This window comes from Platalea leucorodia (genome assembly GCF_965183815.1).
Source record: "Platalea leucorodia genome assembly, chromosome: 5".
NCBI lineage: Eukaryota > Metazoa > Chordata > Aves > Pelecaniformes > Threskiornithidae > Platalea > Platalea leucorodia.
Window position 1 is genome coordinate 91,138,491 of NC_138827.1, and position 20,231 is coordinate 91,158,721.

Genomic DNA, 20,231 nt, shown 5'->3' on the forward strand with positions numbered 1-20,231 from the left:
AGCAATTGTAATTACACTTTGTATTACAATCGCACCCAAGCTTGCCATTAGATGTCAATGTCAATGTGACAGAACACAAGCTTGTATTGATTCTCATCTGGAAACATCATGGACCTGAAATAATGAATCAGCAATTACAAACAAAGAGGTTTTTAATGGACATCTTACATGGAACATTAATAACATGAATTGTCAAAGATACTATAGTCTCACTGGTCCTAATTCTACATGCTGTTGTCTACAGAGTAATGGTTGGCTTAGTACTAATGATAATTGGGACATATGTGGCCGAAACAACGTATCTGGCTGTATAGATCATAACCCCTTTTGGACACGCTGATTAATGTGCTTAACAAAACTGAATTGTTTTTCTAATCCATGGTGTTCATACTGCAAACATGGCAATGACTCCAGGCGAAGCTGGTGGCCGACATTTTAACACCTGGATGGTTCTGGTTTTGCGGCACTAATGCCTCTAAGAGTCTACCACCACAGTGGACAGGCATTTGTACCATAGCACGTCTTGCTCCTTAGGCATTTTGACATTTAAGGTCAAATGTCAAACCTCAAGGTTTTAACTTTCAACACAACCATTACCCTGTATGTAATCAGGGCAGAGTGTCTAAGCCCACGGTAACAAGACCTTCTAAGTTTCCCAAGTTTGTACATGTGCTGTTTCCAAACTCGGGTGTCGCTGAATTAGAACAAGCTGTTGTTAGTATTTCCACTACACTTGAAATTACCCAAAATGCTACTATGGATGCTTTAAAGAACCTACAGATGGAGATTAACTTGCTCTCACAATTGGCTAGTGTCACAGGTGAATTATTAAGAGAAGTCATCCTTGTGGGCTTAACTAAGAGGGTTTTGTTAATGATTAAATGATGATCAAATGGTAATTAATCGATGATTGAATGAAAATCAAATGGTAATCAAATGGTGGTTAAGCAATAATTGAATGTTAATTAAACAGTGATTTAACAATGATCTGACAATGATTTCAATGATGATTTAAATGATAATTTAGATGGTGATTAGATGATTATTTAGACAGCGGTAAAACACTCTACTAATTACTATACTTCTAATAAATAACCTATAGTTGGATATATAAATGTCGCTAGCATACTATATACCTTTAGGCCTAATGTAAAATGTCACTTACCTTGTTATAGACATCAAATGCCAGGTAAGTGGTGTCTCAACCTCAAGGAGTAACCTTGAGAGGCATCCCTGCCGAAGGGGAGATCACCTCTGTGCAGCCTGCTGCCGTGCAGAGAGCTCAATGGACTCGGGGGGCGACAGATATTTATAGCGTAAAGTGATGGACTGGTAGTCAAACCCCCCTTGGGTTATGTGCAGGTGTGCAGCTGTAGCAGTTTTAGTTTTGTCTAGTCCCAGCTGGTGCTGTTAGTCCTGATAAGACATGGCCTAGACTCCTTAGTCCCTGAGAAGTTGTGGCCTAGCACAGGTCTCACAATTTGCACGGCAGGGCTGATTTCAGTCAGGGTTGCTTGCGGTGATGCCTGAACCAAGGTACTGCTCATTCACTCAGAGCGGGGGCATCCATCACAGCTACCCAAAATTGCTTGGATTATTTTTTAGGCTTGTAAAAGGGTATTTGTGTGTCCATGAATACTACCCGTTGCTTCTATGCTAACAAAGTCAAACAAATCGAATATGAAGTGAATGTTATTCAGCAACACATCCACCAAATAGCCCAAGAGCAGCCCCTGCCCAGGGGCTGGCCAGCTGGCCAGTCATGGCCATCGTCTTGGCTGCCAGACCTCGGAGCATGGGCACAGCACTTCTCAATGCCATCAGCTCTCATCCCAGCTGTAGGATTTGACCTTTTCTGTACTGTATCTCGTATCAAAGCACTGTCTGTATCACTTTTGTCCAAAGCAGTACTGTATGCTCGTGCCTCAACCAACAAACCCTCTCAGGAGTTGCAACAACATGAGCCCTGACACGGACATGGGTCTCCTCCGCCTCACGCATTAGGAGGCAAGAGAGACGCACCAGGCAGGGTGTAGTCTCACTCCTAGTGACCCATCAGTGGTCGTAGGCCAAGGGGTGGAGTGATGGGAGCTGCCCTAAAGGCGACCTGGTTATAAAGAGGAAAATATTGAACAGAAGAAGATATTTGCTCAAATACTGACAGAGAAAATGCCTGCCAGCCTGGCAATCAGAAGCATCCTTGAGGAGCCCAGCTGGCATCTTTGAAGTGCAGCTGGGTACCAAGAAAACAGAGACATCCCGAGATACTATCGATGCAAAGTGCAAAAACAAGGAACTGTAACAGTAACTTGTCATTTGGAATGGTGAAAAAAAAGTCTGGAAAAGCGGGAAGACATCCTGAGAAAGGAACTGCCATTGGCTGTTCTAACTGACAGAGCAGAAAAACAGCCTGCAAATACAAAAATTGGTCCAAGAGAATAGAAAACATCATAATTTATTGACTGTGCCAGGTGAAAAATAGAAATTTGCAGCACCTATTGGCTGCTCCGGGTGGTGGTGTCCTTCAACCTCTTATGTCTCTGTGGTATAAAAAGGATGGACTTTTTACCCAAAATGGAGCCTCTTCCTCTGAGAAGTGCCCATGCATGAACTCCTGTTCCCCACGACATTTCCTCGGCAGAGTGGACCCTTGCCAGGGACGCCGGGCTGACTCCAGGCTCCGTGATGCGGATCATTGACTAAGTGAGACTTTGTCCGATTGACTCCACTTCTGGGATGGGTTTGATGAGCACTTGGTACTGGTAACATTTTATATATACATATATATATAGATACACATATAAGTAATTACTGATAAGTATATTTGCTGCTTTACTAGTGGTAATTCTGTAGTAACTTGTAATATTGAAATATAGACTTGCTACTAATATTGATTGTGCTGCTGTTGAAATATGTATTTGCTTTCTGATAGTAATTTGTATTGAAGATATACTAATCATAAGTGTACTTGCCTTGATAGTGATGACCTGTAGTAAAATGCAATAAAGTAATTTAGGAAATGAATCCTGCCTGTCCTTGTGCATGACAGAGTCCTGCGAACCCACGGTTGCAACCTTTGCCCCCCTGCAGGCTGGATAACCCTTCTGGGTCGTGACAATCAAATGGAGGAGTTTCTGTTGGGCTGCATCCAGTGGATACCAGCACTAACTAACAGGCATGGAGAAAGGGACAGAGTGAAATCAAACCCTGTGTCTCTATTGTATTATATTGGTTTGGCTTTTTGCAGGCTGGCAGTGAAGAGGAGGTAGAGGAACAACAGTCCATTCCAGTTCAAAGTCTGTTCAGATACAGAGATGATGCTGGAATATAAGCGTCAGGAGATGCTGCTGGGCTGCAGATGTAGTCAGTTATCTCTCCTTGGTATTTCTTTCCAGGAATCTTAGTGACCCTCTCCTCAATACACTAGCTCCTTCGCTTTCCACGTGGCTGGAGAAATGCAAGGTTAAACAGGTTGAAGAGTGTGAGGCATTCACGTTCCAGAGCTTGGGCTTAGCCTTCAGCTGTCGTGCACCTTCTCACTCCCCCGTACAGGGCAAAGAGGATGCAAAGGGGGCATGCCTCACTCCGGCTTGTGTTACAGCAAAGGGTTACGGTGCTTCTCCACAATTAACAAAGCGATAATGCTGCCATTGGCCTTGACTTTTCCCAAGGTGTGATGTGGTGCTCTCTCCCCCAGAAACAGCAGCAGCGCAGGGACAAACACGCTGGTGAGCCCCAGCCCCAGTAGCCGTGCAGCAGCAGCAGCCTCCGGCTGTGGCTGGGGGAACAGGAGGAGCTGATGTTGCAACGGCATCCGGATTCCAGCTTGGCCAGACAAGCGCTGACATTTTTCCATCACATGTGACCTGTTGATGCCTTCTGCTGTAGTTGTCATTCAGGAATGCTAGCTGTGGTCAGGCTGCCTGTATTTACAGACACAAATAAACTGCTGCTGACTGAAATACACCATTCCCATGACTGCGCTTGGCACTAAACTTACAAGGGTAAAGGCAGATCTGCTTACACAGTAAAGCAAAGCCTTCTTGCTCTTAGCATCACTTCCTTGTTTTTTTTAGATGCAGCCTTGTGGAGAAGCTAAATTTGCGGGGGGCAGAGCCTATAAAAATTAGAAACAAGAAATTATTTCTTTTATTTATTTGTATAAAGTTTCTGTGGTACCTTCTGATAGTAGGAGTGACATGAAGAAAGCCTGGCCTGGAGGCTGAAGCCTTCCTGCACCCAGGCATGGCAGCTGGTGTCCCCACGGCACAGGCACCCGTGGTGGTGCTCTGTGCCAACCTGGCTCAGCGCCGCGGGCAGCAGGATGCTCTTTGCAACAGCAACCAACCTTATTTCCTTCTTTTTGCTACACTTTCTTGGGCGCCTGGCCTGTTGCACCCTTCCCTCACCTACTCGCTGCCCACATTACTCCCTGGCTACTCTGCAGAGCAGTTTGCTATGCAGCTGCGTCTCCCCTTGCAGGGGAAGGAGGGCACTTGCAGCCCTGTCCCCAGGCCCTTTCTCTCCTCCTCTGCACTCTCCCTACCCAAACCACCCCTTAGCAATGAGGCAAAACTTCAGCTCCCTACGGCTGCCTTGATTGTCCTGTCTCTCAGCACTAACCCAGCGTGCTGGGAAATGCCAAAGTGTAAAGGTAATCCGCAAGGGAAAAGAAGGGCACTGCTTGTGCCTTTCCTTTCGGAGTGCAAAGGAGGAAAGCAAAGGGGTTGGTTTTGTTTTTAAACAGCTTGGTCCCTTGCAAATTAACTGCAGCAGAGCTGTATTCACAGTGTTTGCTGCTTTGGGTGGCAAAGCAGTTTTAAAACATTCCTGCCCTTCCTTTCCCTCCACTTTCCTTCCTGCTCCCCCTTTCCGTGCCTGGGGCAGTACGGCTTGTGTGAAGCAGTCACATGAACCAGGCTAAAACTTGCTCTGTCTACTTGTGATGATTATTTTTTGACTGTTTTTTTCTATTTTTCTTTTGTGATAGTGATGAAATCTATCTTGCCAGCTTGGCAGCGGGATGGTCACGAAAACCAGATTTGTTCCATGGATGGTCCTTCCCAGGCGGCAGTGTTAGTCCCAGGTATTCAATACCTAACATCTCAGCCTGCAAACTTTAGCCTGGGCTTCAATATTGTCTAGGAAACGTGGAGCTCTGAAGAGCTGCTCCCCTGCAGCGCTCAGGCCTGTCCTATCGCCAGCCCAGCGTGGGTGGGTCACACGAAGGCAGCACCAGCACTTAACCAGGTGCCCTCGCCCTTGTTTCCAGGATGTATGCACCCTCCTCCCCATTAGGGCAGATTTAGTGGAATCAAGTGGGAAGACAGGGCACAGATTTAATTTATTTGGGATTTTGGTTTTTTTACCCCACCAGATCAGCGTCGATGCTTCCAGTGCGCCACTTGCTGTACTCCTAAAAATCCCTGTTCCGAGCTATTTTTGGTGTGGTCTGCTGCATTTCTTCAGTACTGCTGGTAGAAGGAGGGGGGACCATAAACTTCTTGAAGGAGAGCTGTTTATACTGAGCAAATAAGAGCTTCTGTTTATAGAGGCAAAAACAAATAAAAAAAAAAATAAATCCGGAAGGATGGGCCCATGGCCCTTTTCCAATAAGAAGAGCAAGTCAAAACAATGAACACCATTTGTTTTTGCTTTTCCCTGGCAAGCTTCCTTCAGCTGACTATTGCGTGATCTGTTCAGGGCGAAGAGACAAGAAAAAAAGAAAAAAAAAAAACGCAGGCAGTAGCAATTGCTCTGGTTTTTCTCTCCCGCCGGTGGCTGCAGCCCCGCTGCAGTCTGTGTGGGTTTAAAGCTGCAGCTGTCAGCCGGGGTAACCCAAACCCCAGCTCCAGAGGACAACAGATGGGGCTGGGGAAACAGTTTTTTGGGGAAAAAACCAAAAGCAAAGCAAAATGTATGTTGTGAAGCAACAACATTGCATTTTATCTAGCTCCCTTTCCAGCCAAAAGCCCAGGGTTCCCCTGCTTTGCCAGCCGGGCTCCGCTGGACCTCACAGCTCCAGTCCTCTGTAAAATGTGACAGGTCTGTCCGAGCTGCTGTGTGCTCCCAGCTGCCCTCCTGCAGGCGCCCAGGCCGGATGCCTACTCGCACACCCCAAGGAATGGGTGTTTAATTTAGTTTTCTCAGCCTAAACTCCCATTTCCTTCAGGTTGCCACCAGTTTCCCATCTGTTTAATGCCTCCAGCACGGAGTGGGAGCTCCTTGTGGCACTCCCTGCCCTGGGTCAACACCAGGGCATTAAATCAACATACCTTCTGCACATTCACTGCGGCTCCAGCTCCTATTTTTATAGCCATGCTTTGACCGATAAGGCTCTATTAATAAATCAACCAGGCAGCACCACTGTTGCTTGTGGGAGCCCCAGTTTTGGTGAGGGGCTCAGCAAGGAAACAATGAACTCTATTCACAGCATCATATATGCACAATAGTTTTATTTTGTTTTTTTATATAAAAAAAAATACCTAAAGACTGCAGAACTCTTGTATCCTAATTTCTTACACAAATGCTTCCAACACCCTCTTCTTTTTAAGCTAAAATTCCCCTCCTAACAACTTGCAATGGCATGGGTTCCCCTGATTTTTGACCTAGTCACCCTTTCTAACGGGATATGTCTAAAGCTGCAATATGGCACTTGGTTGACTTAGTTGGCAGGTTTAATATATCCAGAAAGCTGGGGTATGGAGTCGCACACGACTTGGAGTCCATCAGCACAGGCAGGGAGCCTGCCTTCGCATCCGTGTCTCCAGAATGAACCAGACTTTTCTCCTTACTGTGCAAATAACAGGCTTTGGTCATCGACCAGTCCTATTGTAAGGGATTCTCACCCCTGAAGAGGATCCCATCTTCAAGTGGGGAAGCAGCACATACAGTCAAGCAATTGTCCACAGCAGTCCCAGGTGCTGACACCCCATCAGTCAACTGTACCGTTGTAAGACTTGTTGAGCTTGTTGAACGTGAACTCTACGTTATGCGTGGAAATAGGCTTTCGGTAGAGAGGATTGGATGCCTTTGGAGAAATGAGCAGACAAAAAGAACAAAGGTGAGGAACAAAGTCTGTGTCATGGTGAAAATGTGCATAATCCCCCTTTCCTCTGCCAGTTAATTTGGAGATAGCACTGCATTTGGCTTTGACCGAAATGTGCATTCAGATCCAAAAGCTGTGTTGTTTGTCCATAGTTGTCCAGCAGACCCACCTTCTGTCCTGTCTGCAGGCACAGGCGATGCCCTCAAATGCTGGGCAACCCCACGTAAAGCCTCCCAGAAGGGCTCCCTCATAGACCTGACCAACCTGGCTGCTGCCGCAGTCAGAGCTTCATCCCTGCTCCCCTACCTCTTTCAGCCCTCCAGCACTGCTAGGAAATACATGATGAAACCAAAGGCTGGGCATAATTTTGAAGAGTATTTGTGACTTGCCAAGGGGAAGGGCAGTGTGACGTGCCGGACCCTGAAGCCCTGCTGTGTGGCACTGCAGAGCACGGGCACAGGCACCTGCATCCCTCGTGCCTGCCACCCTTCTCCATCACTGCAGAGCTGTTTGCTGCCGACGCATCCCGATAGCCCCCCCATCTGCCAGCAGCACCCCCAGCCCGGGACTCACCATTTCATATCTGGCCCGGGAGCGTTCACTCTGGAATCGGTCGAACTCCCGTCTGTCGTGAATGGTGACAAGCAGCTTCCAGAGCCCCAACAGGATGATGCCGATCAGCACCACGCTGCCGATCACCGCCAACACAATCGTCACAGCACTGGGGGCTGAGCTGCACGCTGGCAAGGAGGGGGAGAAGGGAATTAGCTCTGGTGCGAGTGTATCCTGAATCAGGATACTGGGACGTAACGACTTGGACCGCAGCCACTGAGCAAGTGACCTCAGGGCAGTGCTAGCAGCAGTGACTAAATTAAAAAAAGCAACAGTCCTCTCTGAAACCAAAGGCATTTTTTTTAAATTAAATAAATTCCTGGCTAGAGGCAGGTCAAAGGCACAGCTCTCATGGACGTCACTGGAGCTGGGACATCATGTAGCGCTTCAGGGGAAAAGCAGTGCCACCGTTCAACAGTGACGCCTGGTTTTAATGCCAGGAGACCCATGTGGGACACAGAGAGTTAAGGTGCCTCTGGCAAAAGCCAGCTCAGCTTCTGGCCCACATGGAGACAGGTGATCACTACGCACTTTAAATAAGTCCATTAACTGACAGCTAATGAACTGGTCTTTCATTTAAGTGCAAGCCGCAGCACAAATAAAATAAAACGTGCGGTATCTCAGTCTTTCCCATACTGGCCTGGGCCTCAGAAGACCAGAGCAGATCGCGAGAAGCTACTGCTGGGTGCTCGCCAGCTTGTCCTGCAACACCACGTGGGGTTTTCATTGAAAAACTGCGTTGCACGTGATTAAAATAATGCTGGGAAGCACAGCTGTTCTGCGGCAGCCTGGGGAGCAGGGACACACAGCCCTTATGCTGCCTGGACCAGAGCTAGTGCTTTGGAAATGCAGAAATCCATAGGTGTGGGGTTTTCCTAACATCCCGACCTAACCAGCAGCAGCACCAGGTGTCCCCTTCTGATTTTTTTTCTCACAGTAGCTGTATCACCAAGTCAGTACATGGCATGCATTTTGCAATGTAAATAGAGTGGGTTTAATTTCAGCATCCTGAGCTGGCATGAGGCCCTTCAGCCGCTTGTTAGCAATGCTGGCGGCTCAGGTGCATGTTTCACTCTTGGTCAGAGTCCTTTTTTACTCAGTTGGGAGCATTTGGAGCTGGATTTCAGTGTTGTAAAACACCTCATTTTTTTAAATCATCCTGGTTCATCTGCTGGCACATGCCTTTGCACGGCCAATGAAACCAGCCTTTCTGTCCCCCAGCAGCCTGTCACCTCTTGCGAGGCAGCCTGTGCTATTAAAAAGAAACCCGAGGGAGGGCCAACCTGGCTCTTTGAGGACGGTGAGGTTGGATTTCCCACTGGCAAGCTCCGAGTAGGTGAACTTCATGACGCAGTTGTTCACCGGGTAGGCACAGAGGATCGCGTTCGGGTCATCCGTTTCTGGAATGAGATGCAGAGTCGGAGAGTTTTATTTTGTTTTCTATATATAAAAAACAATTCCTAAAGACTGCAGTACTCTTGTATCCTAATTTCTTACACAAATGCTTCCAACACCCTCTTCTTATTAAGCTAATTCCCTTCTAACAACTTGTGATGGCATGGATTCCCCTGATTTTGACCTAGTCCCCCTTTCTAATGGCATATGTCTAAGGCTGCAGTATGGCACTTGGTTGACTTAGTTGGCAGGTTTAATACGAGGAATTAGCACAATTCTCCTCTGCAAGCTGAGCAGGGCTTCCCACGGGTGTCAGGGAGTGGAGGAACAGGGACCGAGCCTGGAAAGCGGCACAGTTTGATCAGAATTAGTCAAATTGTAACGGAGCAGCGTCCAGCCGTACTGCTCGAGAAAATGTGGCACTCAACAAACATTGCATGGCAAACAGACGCAACCTCACACATGCACACAGTCTTCCTTCGCACAAGTCTGCTTTGGCAATAAATGCCGTTTTCTTCTGAATTTGCTAAATTTCTTGAAGAGTGGAAGCTGAAGACAAAGCAAGGGTGACAGACTCAGCCTGCGAGGACGCAGACGGGGCCAGCAGCAGCAGCAGCCCATGGCTGGCTCGTGCTCCAGCTGTGCTGAGCAGCTCCAGCTCCAGAAACGATTGAGAAGTTTGTTTTTAAAGAGTGAGATAGAAGAGGAAAATGGGGAAGGGAGGAGGGAGGGGGAAGGGAGGAGGTGGTTGGAGGGGAGGATGAGGAGATGGGGGGTTGCAAGAAATGAGACTACTTGATTCTCACAGCCATACGAGTGCTGTTTGCTTGCCTGTTTAACATACCGTAGCACCAGGCAGAGCCTGTCGCTGCTCTGGTCACTGTAAGATGCTTCCTGAGGAAGGCTGCTTCACAAAAGCCATTACAAAGTTTCATCAAAGCCATCATCCGAGGTTTGCAGCTCTAGCTTCAGGGGTGATTTCAGCAGAGCCACGGCCACAGCTCGTGGTGTGTCCCTGCTGAAGGGACAGTGCCTGCAGGGAGGTGGGGCAACATCTCCAGCCATGCCAGGTAGCTCTGCAGGAGCACATCTCTGTAGACCTGCATGGGCTGAGAGTTTGAAGGGAGAGGAAGGGATTGGGGCACCCGGTGCTACTGGCTGGCAAAGACGTGACCTCAGCTTAGGCACGTGGAAAATGCTTCCCATGGCTCCCCTCCTCACTCGTATATCATGCTGAAAAATGATCACGTTAATGACCACTGCTATTCCAGCCCCTTATCTCTCACATGTCTGTTTGTCTTTCCTTTCAATGCCTTTGACCTGCTTTTAGTCAAAAGATTAATACCCTCCATTTCAACAGCTCTGAGCCCAGATGCAACTGCCTGACAAGGTTCCTGGTGTGGACAAACCTCAGCTGTTCCTACCTTGGGATGGGAAAACCTGCTCTACCTACACAGTGGTATCAAAGGCAGGGCTGGAGAAGTGCTGATGGTTACAAAGCAAAGTACTAATTAAATTAATATAGATAAAATTTCCATGTTTCTTCTTGACTTATGCCCTTCTGAGTTGAGCAGCAAATCTTAGTTCCTCCAGGCCCAGCAGCTTTCAATCCCATCCTTGCACCATTATTCTGCGAGATACAGTGATTAAAGTCTTGATAGTAATGATCTCTGTTGGTCTTCACTAGGTTTCAGAGGTCACACATCCACAGAGAGGGGTGTGATGGCCCCAACGAGCTTTCAGGTCCACCGATGCGTGCTGTTGGCAGGTTCAGCTCTGCGCTGGACCTCTCATGCTCCTCTTGTGTTGAAAGCTCCTCTCTGGAACCATCAGGAATGGAAATGTAATACTGCAGAAGCAAAGGAGATCCTGCAGAGCCCAATGCAAGTCATATAAGCCTCCCAAAAGGCATCATTCTGGCTCATGAATCCAACAATAGATGCCTCTGCTCTACAAAGCTTTAAAGCACTGGCTGCTTCATACCCAGAGCCAAAAGGCACTTGGGATCTTCCAGGATGTGTTCATTGCAACTCGATATTTAAGAAGGTCTCATCCTCCACTGCCAGGACAATGCAGACCTATGTCTTCGTGACAAATATCAGCATTTGGCCTCTCAGCAGGGACTTTTAACATGTGCTACATAACACAAAAGCGCTTGAAGACTAGGATTTGGCTGAGTCTGCCTATGAAGAAGTCTGCAGTCCCCAAGCACTTTCTCTAGGAATATTTTGCTTTACCTCTTTCTCTATCAGCCCAGATCTCCGAGCCACAGAGTGCCTTGAGCTCCCAAGAGCTCAGCACCACCTGCAATCTGACTGCAGTAGTTCAACAGAAGAATAAGCATAATTCCCCAAAATGTCTTAAAACAGAAATTTGGCTGTGTTTTTCTCTGAAAGCCATGCAGGGGGTTGGCAAACCACAGCCCAGCCTCACCTCCTAGGGCGCAGTCAGCACAAAAACTGGCTTTGGCATGGTGCAACACCCAGGCAGGAGAGTTCAGCTTTAACCCCCAGTATTTGCTGGCTCCTATGAAACACAGGCCAGCCAGGCATCAGGAAGGAGCTTCGTGTGGTTTGGAAGTGACTTGTAACCTCTCGCGCTGTGCTGGTGTATGTGCACTCCCTGGTAAACTGCAGGGAGGACGGAGAGAATGAGAGCAAGTCTCCTGAAGGGAAAGGTAGGAGACCCCAGTGGTCATAATTTAAAAGCTAGACACTGGATGTCAGAGGAGTCAATGGGAAAAACATTGCCTGCAGGCAGCTCAGGAGGAAGGGAGAGAAAGGGCCAGCAAGGTAGAGCACTCCTACCTCTATAAACTATGGGAAGAGAGGGAAATGTCAGATGTGGACAGATATTTATCCCTGCTTGATCTCCACCCCTCCCTCCAAGGGGTATTGCTAAGGCTAGGGTCAGGATTGCGATTAAAGCTGTCACAAGTTTGGATCCCCTCTACTCCCCTAAATAGCAACCAGGGACTCCCAGAATGGAGCTTGAAAATAAGGGGGGAGAAAGTCATCTGCTGAGGGATCCACATGTGGGGTGACCTCTAGAAGAGGACACAAAGGGCAGGAGAGAAGCTTGCCAGGGGGGCTTTTAGCAGTCAGTTCCACCAAAGCAGAACTCATCATCTCCAAAACAGCTTTGTTTTCTCTTACAAGCTCACTCCTCCCAAGATGAGCTCTCAGAATATTAGAGAATGCCTTTTTTGGGTGACACTTTGTCCTTTTGCACTCTCTCATGGCTCATCTAATCTGTCTCATCTGATCTTATCCCACTCTCTTTGCTCCTTGCACTGGCGGTAGTGGTTAGATGTGGTAAGATGTTATTTAAAATCAAAGGGTTTTTTACTTCACTATAGATTACAGCCTGGAGAGAGGGTCGCACTTACCACTTATACACATATACATACTCATACATTTCTAAATACCAGGTGTTCCCTGAGGCTTTCTTTACAGATATGTCTTGGTCTGGTTAAGAGGAGTTCAACGCCACAGTCGCTGGCTCCCACTGTCTGCAGTCCTGCTGCTGCCTACTTACCGAGAACATCCACAGTGGTGATGATCTCGTCCTTGCAGTGCTTTTGGCAGGTTTGGTTATCAGCCAGTCTTCCTGAGTTAAACAGCTTGCATTCAATGCAGTCCCTGTAGAAGAAGACACACGGAGGGGAAGATTAAGCACCTGTCAGAAACTGCATGAACATAGAGATTCACCCCTTGGAAAGGGACTCCCTGGGTGTTGGTCTGGAGGCTGCACATCTGCACCACAAGGAAAGAGCAACTTCAGGGCCAAGCATCTCCATCTCAAGGATGGATTTATTCTAGGGGTGGATTCAATGAAGGTGTACAACAGCTGGTAGGTTTGGGGTCTGTTTGCCCTTCAGATGTCAGGACCTGCACGTTAGCTACTGCAAAATCTCTCCTGCCTCAGATCAAGGCAGACAGCATTGCTGCTTTGTGCCAGTCTGAGCCTGATGCCCAGGACACCTCTGTCGCTGCAAGGCAGGCAGTCATCCCCGTCCTTCCCTCCTCTGCAGCTTGCAGCTCTCTAGGCCCAGAGGTTTGCAGCTCGGGGTGCAGCAAAACTGCCATCCTTTTCTGCCAAGCGGGACAGCACTGGAAATGAATGGGGATGTGAACCTCCATGAAAACCTGGGCAGCAACACTTGCTGCTTCTCTGCCTGGGATACTCTCAGGTTGCTTAGCGTGGGCTCTGGGCAGCAGCAGGCTTGCCTAGGGCTAAACAACCCTGTTTAATGAAGCGGGAGTAATTCCTTAGCTGAAAAGTCTCCCAGGAACCAAAGAGCTGCCCATTCTACCAGTGAGAAGTCCCTCCTGAACCCCCCGCCGTGAGTACCTTTTAGTGCTACAGACGCCTGGGCAGGTGGGACACTTCTCACACGTCTCTCCAAAAGCCCCCGGCTCGGTGCACTGACACTTCCCACAGACACAGGTGCCCCTGCCGCTGCACATCTGCCCGTCGCTTGACACACAGCTGTCCGTCTCGGTGGAGCAGTTGCAGTTGTCCCCGATGTAACCGGCGTGGCACTTGCACTCCCCGCAGTGGCACTCTCCGTGGCCTGAAGGCGAGAGCAGGGAGGAGGCATCAGCAGCATCCCAGGCCAGCGCCGGGTGCTGCAGCTGCCCCTGTGCAGGAGGGACCAGCAGGAAAAGCTGCCAGAGGGACCTTACTTGGCAGAGCATCAAACAGATGGCGATGGGAAACACCTAGATGTCAAATTATTATCTACATTTAGCAGCAAAAAATACCTACTTGCAGCTCCTCCAGCTTCCCTCTATAGTCGCTCAAGACAAATGTGCACCTCTCCCTTCCTAGGTGGGACCAGGTGGCCAGGACAGGGGCACAAACTGCCCTTGGGAGGTACCAGCAGCGATGGTGACCATGGGGAGGACAGGGCAGCTCCCTTCGAGCAGACACAGCCTGCAGCTGGGGGAGGTGACTTCCACCCCAAGTCCCCCTGGGACCCCCGCTCAGAGTAGCACTGTCATCCTTCTGCAGATGGAGGGCAGCAAAATGAGCGGGTCCACGTGAGGAACAACCACCTGCTATTGCAGAGCCCAAAGAGCTCCAAATTAGCTGGTAGAGACTGCATGCTCTGACCAGGTGTCAAACTTGTTACTCTCTTCTTTTCCTCTCCCGGATGAGGGTTCCCAAGTATCCCTCTCTTTTCAAGGTGCCCTTTTGCACCCTCCTGGTTTGTCCCCATTCAGTGCTTGACACCACCAAGCAAACATTGACACCTGAGAGCACGTTTCAGCAGCGTGTTGTCATGAGCCTTTCTTACCTGCAGAGTGAATATTCCCCACCCCTGCCTCCTGGCGCCCAGCACTGTGTAACTGGGCTTTGCAGAGCCTTACACCTCCCACCTCTGCAGAAGGTGAGCAGCATCTCTGCCACTCAGTCCCCAACGCTTCCTAAGCATCACTCGACTTCACTCGTGTGCCCACCCGAAGGCTCCAGCTAAGCTAGGAGGGTTATGTGCAGTTTAGTACCATGATTTCCACTGCTACTGGAATAGCAAAAATATTCAGGCTGACGAAGGGTCTCTGGCAGCAGCTTTCAAAATACTGCTTCTCAAACCAGATGTGTCTGTCTCAGAGGCATAGCACTGGGCAGACAAATACTTTGGGGCACCAGAGGATGTGGCAGAGTCAATGTGATCTGGCTACTCACCGTGTGAGCCAGACAGGAGGCAGCACAGCCAGACTGTGGGCAGTTTTCTGCTCAGTCTTGCTACAACATCGGATTTTGCTAGCAGAGCTGCTGTGCCAGTAAATGGGGGGGCCCAAGCCACGCATCCAGCCTAGCCTTCTCCAGGCCACATCTCTCAGCAAGAAGTTTCCTCCTGCTCCGTGCTTCCTGCCCACCGTGGAGCCTGAGACCTGGAGATCAGTATTACTGCTGGGCTCTCAAATTGATGTAAAAGAGGGGGCTTCTGCGAGGGCTTCTGTGTTTCCTGGGCTGGCTGGTGTTTCATATGAATTAATCTCTTCTTTCTCTGTCTACATCGAGAGAAATGAAGATGGGAATGCAGCAGTGCTTCCTTGCTGGTTTTGGACCCAGGGTTTATCAGCAAAAAGCCTAGCAGGTTGCTCTTTCATAAGGTTTTTTCTACCCTGCTTTCCTAACAGCTTTACTTAAGAAGTACTCCCCAAAACCTTAAAACTCCTTAAAAAAAAATTAAATCAACAAGCACCATCTCCTGTGTCCACGCAAGACCTCTACGTCCCAGCCAGTACCATGAAGGTTGCTGGGACCAGCTGAACCTCCCCCAGGGAGTAGCTCAGAGCAGCTCACAGCAGAGATGGATGAAGAAACTGATCCAGTGAGGGTTTTCCTCTACCGAAGCATCCCCTTGCAACTATGGGGTTTAGTGATGGGCTGAGAAAGTCAACAGGCTTAAAAGCTTTCAGTGATGGTAAGTGGAGTGGCTGGCTGCCGAGCATCTGGTTTCAGAAAGGCATCCATCAGCTCGCTGGAAATACTGCTCGAATTTCTCCTTGGTCGGTCCCTAGGAGAAGGGATGCCTTTGAAGGCATAGTTTATAGAGCTGAAGGGTTTGTATACGAGACTCATCAGAAACCTAATTACAGCTCAGCTTTCCCACTGGAAACAGCCTCAAGCGCCTCAGACAAGATAAATTATACACACTCTCCTTTCATCGGCACAAACCCACTGATCTCCCTGCCTCTCCCATCGCCCCAAGATTACCGGAGAGGCTATGAATTGTCAGGCTATATCCCTTGCCAAAAGTCATGGGAACACCTTCTGTTTTACAAGGCATTTCGTATGTCCCAGTACATCACAAGCTGCCCTCCTACAGCCTCTTTTGCACTCTCCGTTTGCTTTGGATCTAGCCTGCAAACTCAAACATTACTAGACAGAGGAGGTTATGTTTACAAGATCTCTAGAGGTGACCTCCTTCCCTGCCTACATCTGATGGAGATTAAAAATCCCTCGCTCTGTTTGCTTTCACGACGACAGCCTTGCCCTTTTCCCAGACACATCCGTACAGGCAGGTTTGGTTTGCCCCTTCTGTACACAGCTCCAGTTTTGAGCCCCTGGACACAGCTATGTCCACCACCGCTGCTGCTCGGGGCACAGCTGCAGAGCGGGGACCCTCTGCACCTTCTGCTTTGCAAGCAAACCAAATGGGGTGGCTGGCTTTTACTCACAATTAATTCAGGCAATCAGGCTCTGGCACACAGCAAGTTTGGGGCCTCCATGGCAAAGCATGTGTCCAAATTAGCTATAAATCACAGTTTTCTTAAACAGGCACTATTTCAAGGAATCCAAAGCAGCTGGCATTGGGGCTCTGTGTATATGGCATTTAGTAAATGTGCTCAAGCTTGAATTTAGCTGTGAGGGCCAAGAGAAGCAAGCTGATTGCATTCCCACCACCCCATGGTCACGACCTGGGTGGGAGCCACCTCCCTGCTCTTAGGCAGAGGGGCAGAGCCCCTGCATCGTCAGCCTTAGCTCGGCCCCCCTTGGACACTACAGAGCCCAGCACAACATGCAAATCCGTTTGAAATCCATCTCTGGAAGTGTTATTGCTCATGAAACGGTTCGGTTTTTAAAGCCGTCAGTGCCAGGCCAGTATAGGAGGCTAGAAAGCCTGTATGCCCCTTCCAGCCCCTGGCAGGCTGGGGATGGAGCCTGGAACGACTGTCCCAGGGAAGGGAAACAGCCGTTTCCAAATAACACATCCTTAAACCACTGCGATTGGAAAATTTAAGAAACAGCATCTTAAAGTAAACGGTTTTGTTTATTGAAGGAGATGAAGAAAAAGCCCTTATATATGAGGGTGACTAAGTGTGGGGTGGGAGCTTAAAATTTAAAAACATGTTGAAATGTGTTTTCTGCCTCGGCCACACTGGCTCAATGTACAAGAAGTCACTGGCTGAAGCTCATCATGGGGAATGTGCCAAGAGTGGGAATTTCCACATTGACCTTTAACAGCAAAGATGTTACAATCTTCACTGCCTGCATCAGCTTGACAGAGTGGCCACTCCTGCAAGTACCGTGAGCTCTACTTCTGGTGCTCTCCTTTCATCTCCCACACAGCCTGAAGACTGGAGAAACATGGTGAGTGGGATATGTTCGTTTCTCATACGGGCATGGCAAGAGTTGTCCCGCTTCTCAACGTCCACCTGGAGCACCAGAGATGGGAATCCGCTCTGTCCTCTTGCTCAGGACAAAACCTGAGAGGAGCCCCAAGGCAACATGGCATGCTGGTCACAGCAAGTCTTTTGGTGACGGTGACCCAGAGCTGAGGTTTGCAGCATGCAGAGTGCTACTTGGTAATCGTATTTCGCAGCAAAATGTGCTTCATGTTTCCAGTCTCAGCTATCCTACAGTCACACACAGAGCTGATTTGGTTAAGCAGTCTCTATGCCATGTAAGATCATGCCTGAAGGAAGCCTTCCACCACTACACCAATGATGAACCTAGTTTCACTTCCCAGTTTCATTTCCAAGACGAAAATGTGTCCTCGAGGAGGGTGTGTTTCAAGACACTTCTGCACCAGCAGAAGTCTCATGGTGCAGGACATTACTCCGGATTTTAACCCCCTTGAACCCTTTGAGTTTGCATGTTCTCTATTACTGGTTTGTGAAGCCAAAAGACATTAATTATGTTCTCCAAACATAACAAGAGATGTTTTCTTCTGTTCTCATCCTTGAAATGAGACAAGCTTAGATGTTTAAAAGATCCAGATCTAATTGGGAAATGAAATGCTCCCTCTGAATTTGATAACATACTTTCCAGCCAGCTCTTGATTGTTGGGGGGGCTAACATGAAACACATGTCAGGGAGGCTGCCGAAACACGCTGGGAGGGTGTAGCAGTGGAAAACAATGCTTCTGGCAGGGGAGAGCAGTCCCCAGACTGGGTTTGGACTAGTCTGGGCTCTGGTGGGGCGGGAGCCATGGGGCACACCGCTGCTTGGAGGTACCCTCCTCCCAAGGAGGCCACCGAGGTGCACCGAGACTGGCAGCCCAGCTGGTCCCTCCGTCTCTCTCCCCGCCCCGAAATACATCCCCATCCCACTGCCGTGCCCCGGCTGGGCTGCACGTCTCACTGTCACTCAGGCGGTTTTTGGCAGGACATCCAGCCGTCCTCGTTTCACCCCAGCCGCCTCTGCCTCTCCCCCTCAGCTGCCCGCCGGGATGCCAGCCACAGACCAAGTTCCCTCTGCCCTCACCCCGGCACTGCGCAAACCCATTGGCAGCCCGACACCAGCGTTGCATGCCGCGGCTCCGATCCCCAAGCGGGGTCGTCGCCGGCAAGTAGGAATCGGGATAGCAGCTTCTGGCAGAAACTTCCAGCCTCTGACCCTGATTTCATCCCGGCTGCAGAGTGGGACCCTGCGGTAGCCGAGTGCTCGAGGGACAGCCCGCCTGCCCTCTGCGATAACTGAGTTTGCCTTGTAGGAATTGCACTGACTGCTGCTGCACCAAGAGGTCTGAAACTTGGTGCACTAAAAGCTCTGTCGCTTGATCTTTTCATACAAAGCAGTTTTCCTAAAGCCCCCTACTTTTGGAGACCACAAAATTATGCAAAAATACCAGCTTTCTTTTGAAAGAAAAAAAGAATTATCCCAGCTTTTATGGAGGGGAAGAAAGGGTTTGAAAACAAGCCCCTCCAACACTCCTTTTTTTCCCACCTTCTAGCAAATTAAATTGATGCGCCTACCATACAAGAAAAAAAAAAAAATCCTCATGATTTTTAAGCCAGTTTCTTGGTTTCTCAGCACTTGGGAGGGGAAAAGTCATACTGCATTTTGTACCCATTAAATCAAGCCACTTATATTTGTGCCTCCATGCTCACATCCAGGCTTTGGGTCAGGACCTTTGAAATGCTGTGCTTTTGTCATTTTTGGTTACTTGAACAACTAGTTTGAAAAAAAACCACAAAAACCCCATAGGAAAACCAACTAAGAGAAATAAGTTATGGCAAGCAATTTCCAGATTCCCCGGTGCCATCCCTTTAACGAGCCCTGGCCGCTGTGCCCATCACCCGGAGAGCCCCGGCGCAGAAGCCACATGTTGTTTGTGCTGCCCAGGGGTGAAGGCACCAACACCATCTGCTTATGAAAGAAGAAGCACTCAAACCCTACCAACATGGGACACTGCTTGAGCATCGGTTTTGTACCAGACCAGCCAATCTCCCAGCAAAAGCATCCGACGTCTGCAGTAGAGGCTCTGGGAACAGCACATTTTGAGTGGGAGGAGGAAGGGCAGCGGAAGAGGCTTTGAACACTTGGAAAATGTAGACCTTTCCATTTGGGAAAGGGCTATGGTAAGACACAGTGCCTGCTAAGGCAAATAAATCATCGACTTCCCCACTAATCTCTTTCCATGACTCAAAGCAGCCAGTGCTGCACATCAAGAGGCCAGGCAAGGCGAGGCAGCCGGTCCGCGGCACAGCTCAGGTTTGCGGCGCCGTCCTGCTGCCTGATGGTCGGCACCGGTAGGAAGCCAGGGAGAGCTCGGGAAATTTTAAATAGTGGGGATGGGCTTAGGATCCATCCCCTGGGTCACACCAGTCTGGCAGGAAAAAAAAAGGCAGCAGGCTGGCAGGAGCATACCCAACTCCTGGAGCCTACAGAGCATAACAACCTCCTTGTGAAAAGAAGGTTACTATATAAACAAAGACAGACAAACGTCAAGGGTCCAAGGTTCCTGTGTAAACAGAAACATATCCACCAACTGCCTCCATTCACACCAAAAGACAGCTCGCCTACACTCATTTATCCACACCGCAATACTGACACAACAAAACAAACACTAAGAGGCTAGTAATAAGTAAATAGTGCTTTTCTGTATGTTATTTGCACCAGACACCATGGATCTGCCCATCTTCTCATTGCATTAATTTCAATGGATATTTATATCTCAAAGCGTACAGGTTTGGCCAAGAATCGACAAGGCTTTAAATAAGCCTTTATTTCAGCACTGCTTGAGCTCACCAATCATCAAAAATAGTATCAGAGATACAGACTAATGAAACCAAACTTAGAGGAATAAATACATGCTTGAGCTGCTAATTCAGCCTTAGGTACCACAAGCCCCATCACCCGCTCCACATTACTGCCAGCATCCCATACCTTGCAGCACTGGCATTACAGAAAAACCCCTCAGCACCCCAATTTCTCA

The 20,231-nt window shown here is 48.9% G+C and overlaps 1 protein-coding gene across 1 annotated transcript in view; it reads right to left on the reverse strand.

Annotated features, from left to right (window-relative positions):
• Positions 1–6,448: 6,448 nt before the first annotated feature.
• Positions 6,449–20,231, reverse strand: part of ITGB5 (integrin subunit beta 5) — a gene marked incomplete at its 5' end in the record, with an annotated part of 63,871 nt that continues 50,088 nt past the window's right edge. Inside the window, 5 exons of the mRNA XM_082314482.1 lie at positions 6,449–7,030; positions 7,622–7,788; positions 8,944–9,060; positions 12,593–12,696; positions 13,409–13,631. Coding sequence (XP_082170608.1) covers positions 6,935–7,030; positions 7,622–7,788; positions 8,944–9,060; positions 12,593–12,696; positions 13,409–13,631 — 707 coding nt within the window. The 3' untranslated portion in view covers positions 6,449–6,934. The remainder of the gene's footprint in view (positions 7,031–7,621; positions 7,789–8,943; positions 9,061–12,592; positions 12,697–13,408; positions 13,632–20,231) is intronic.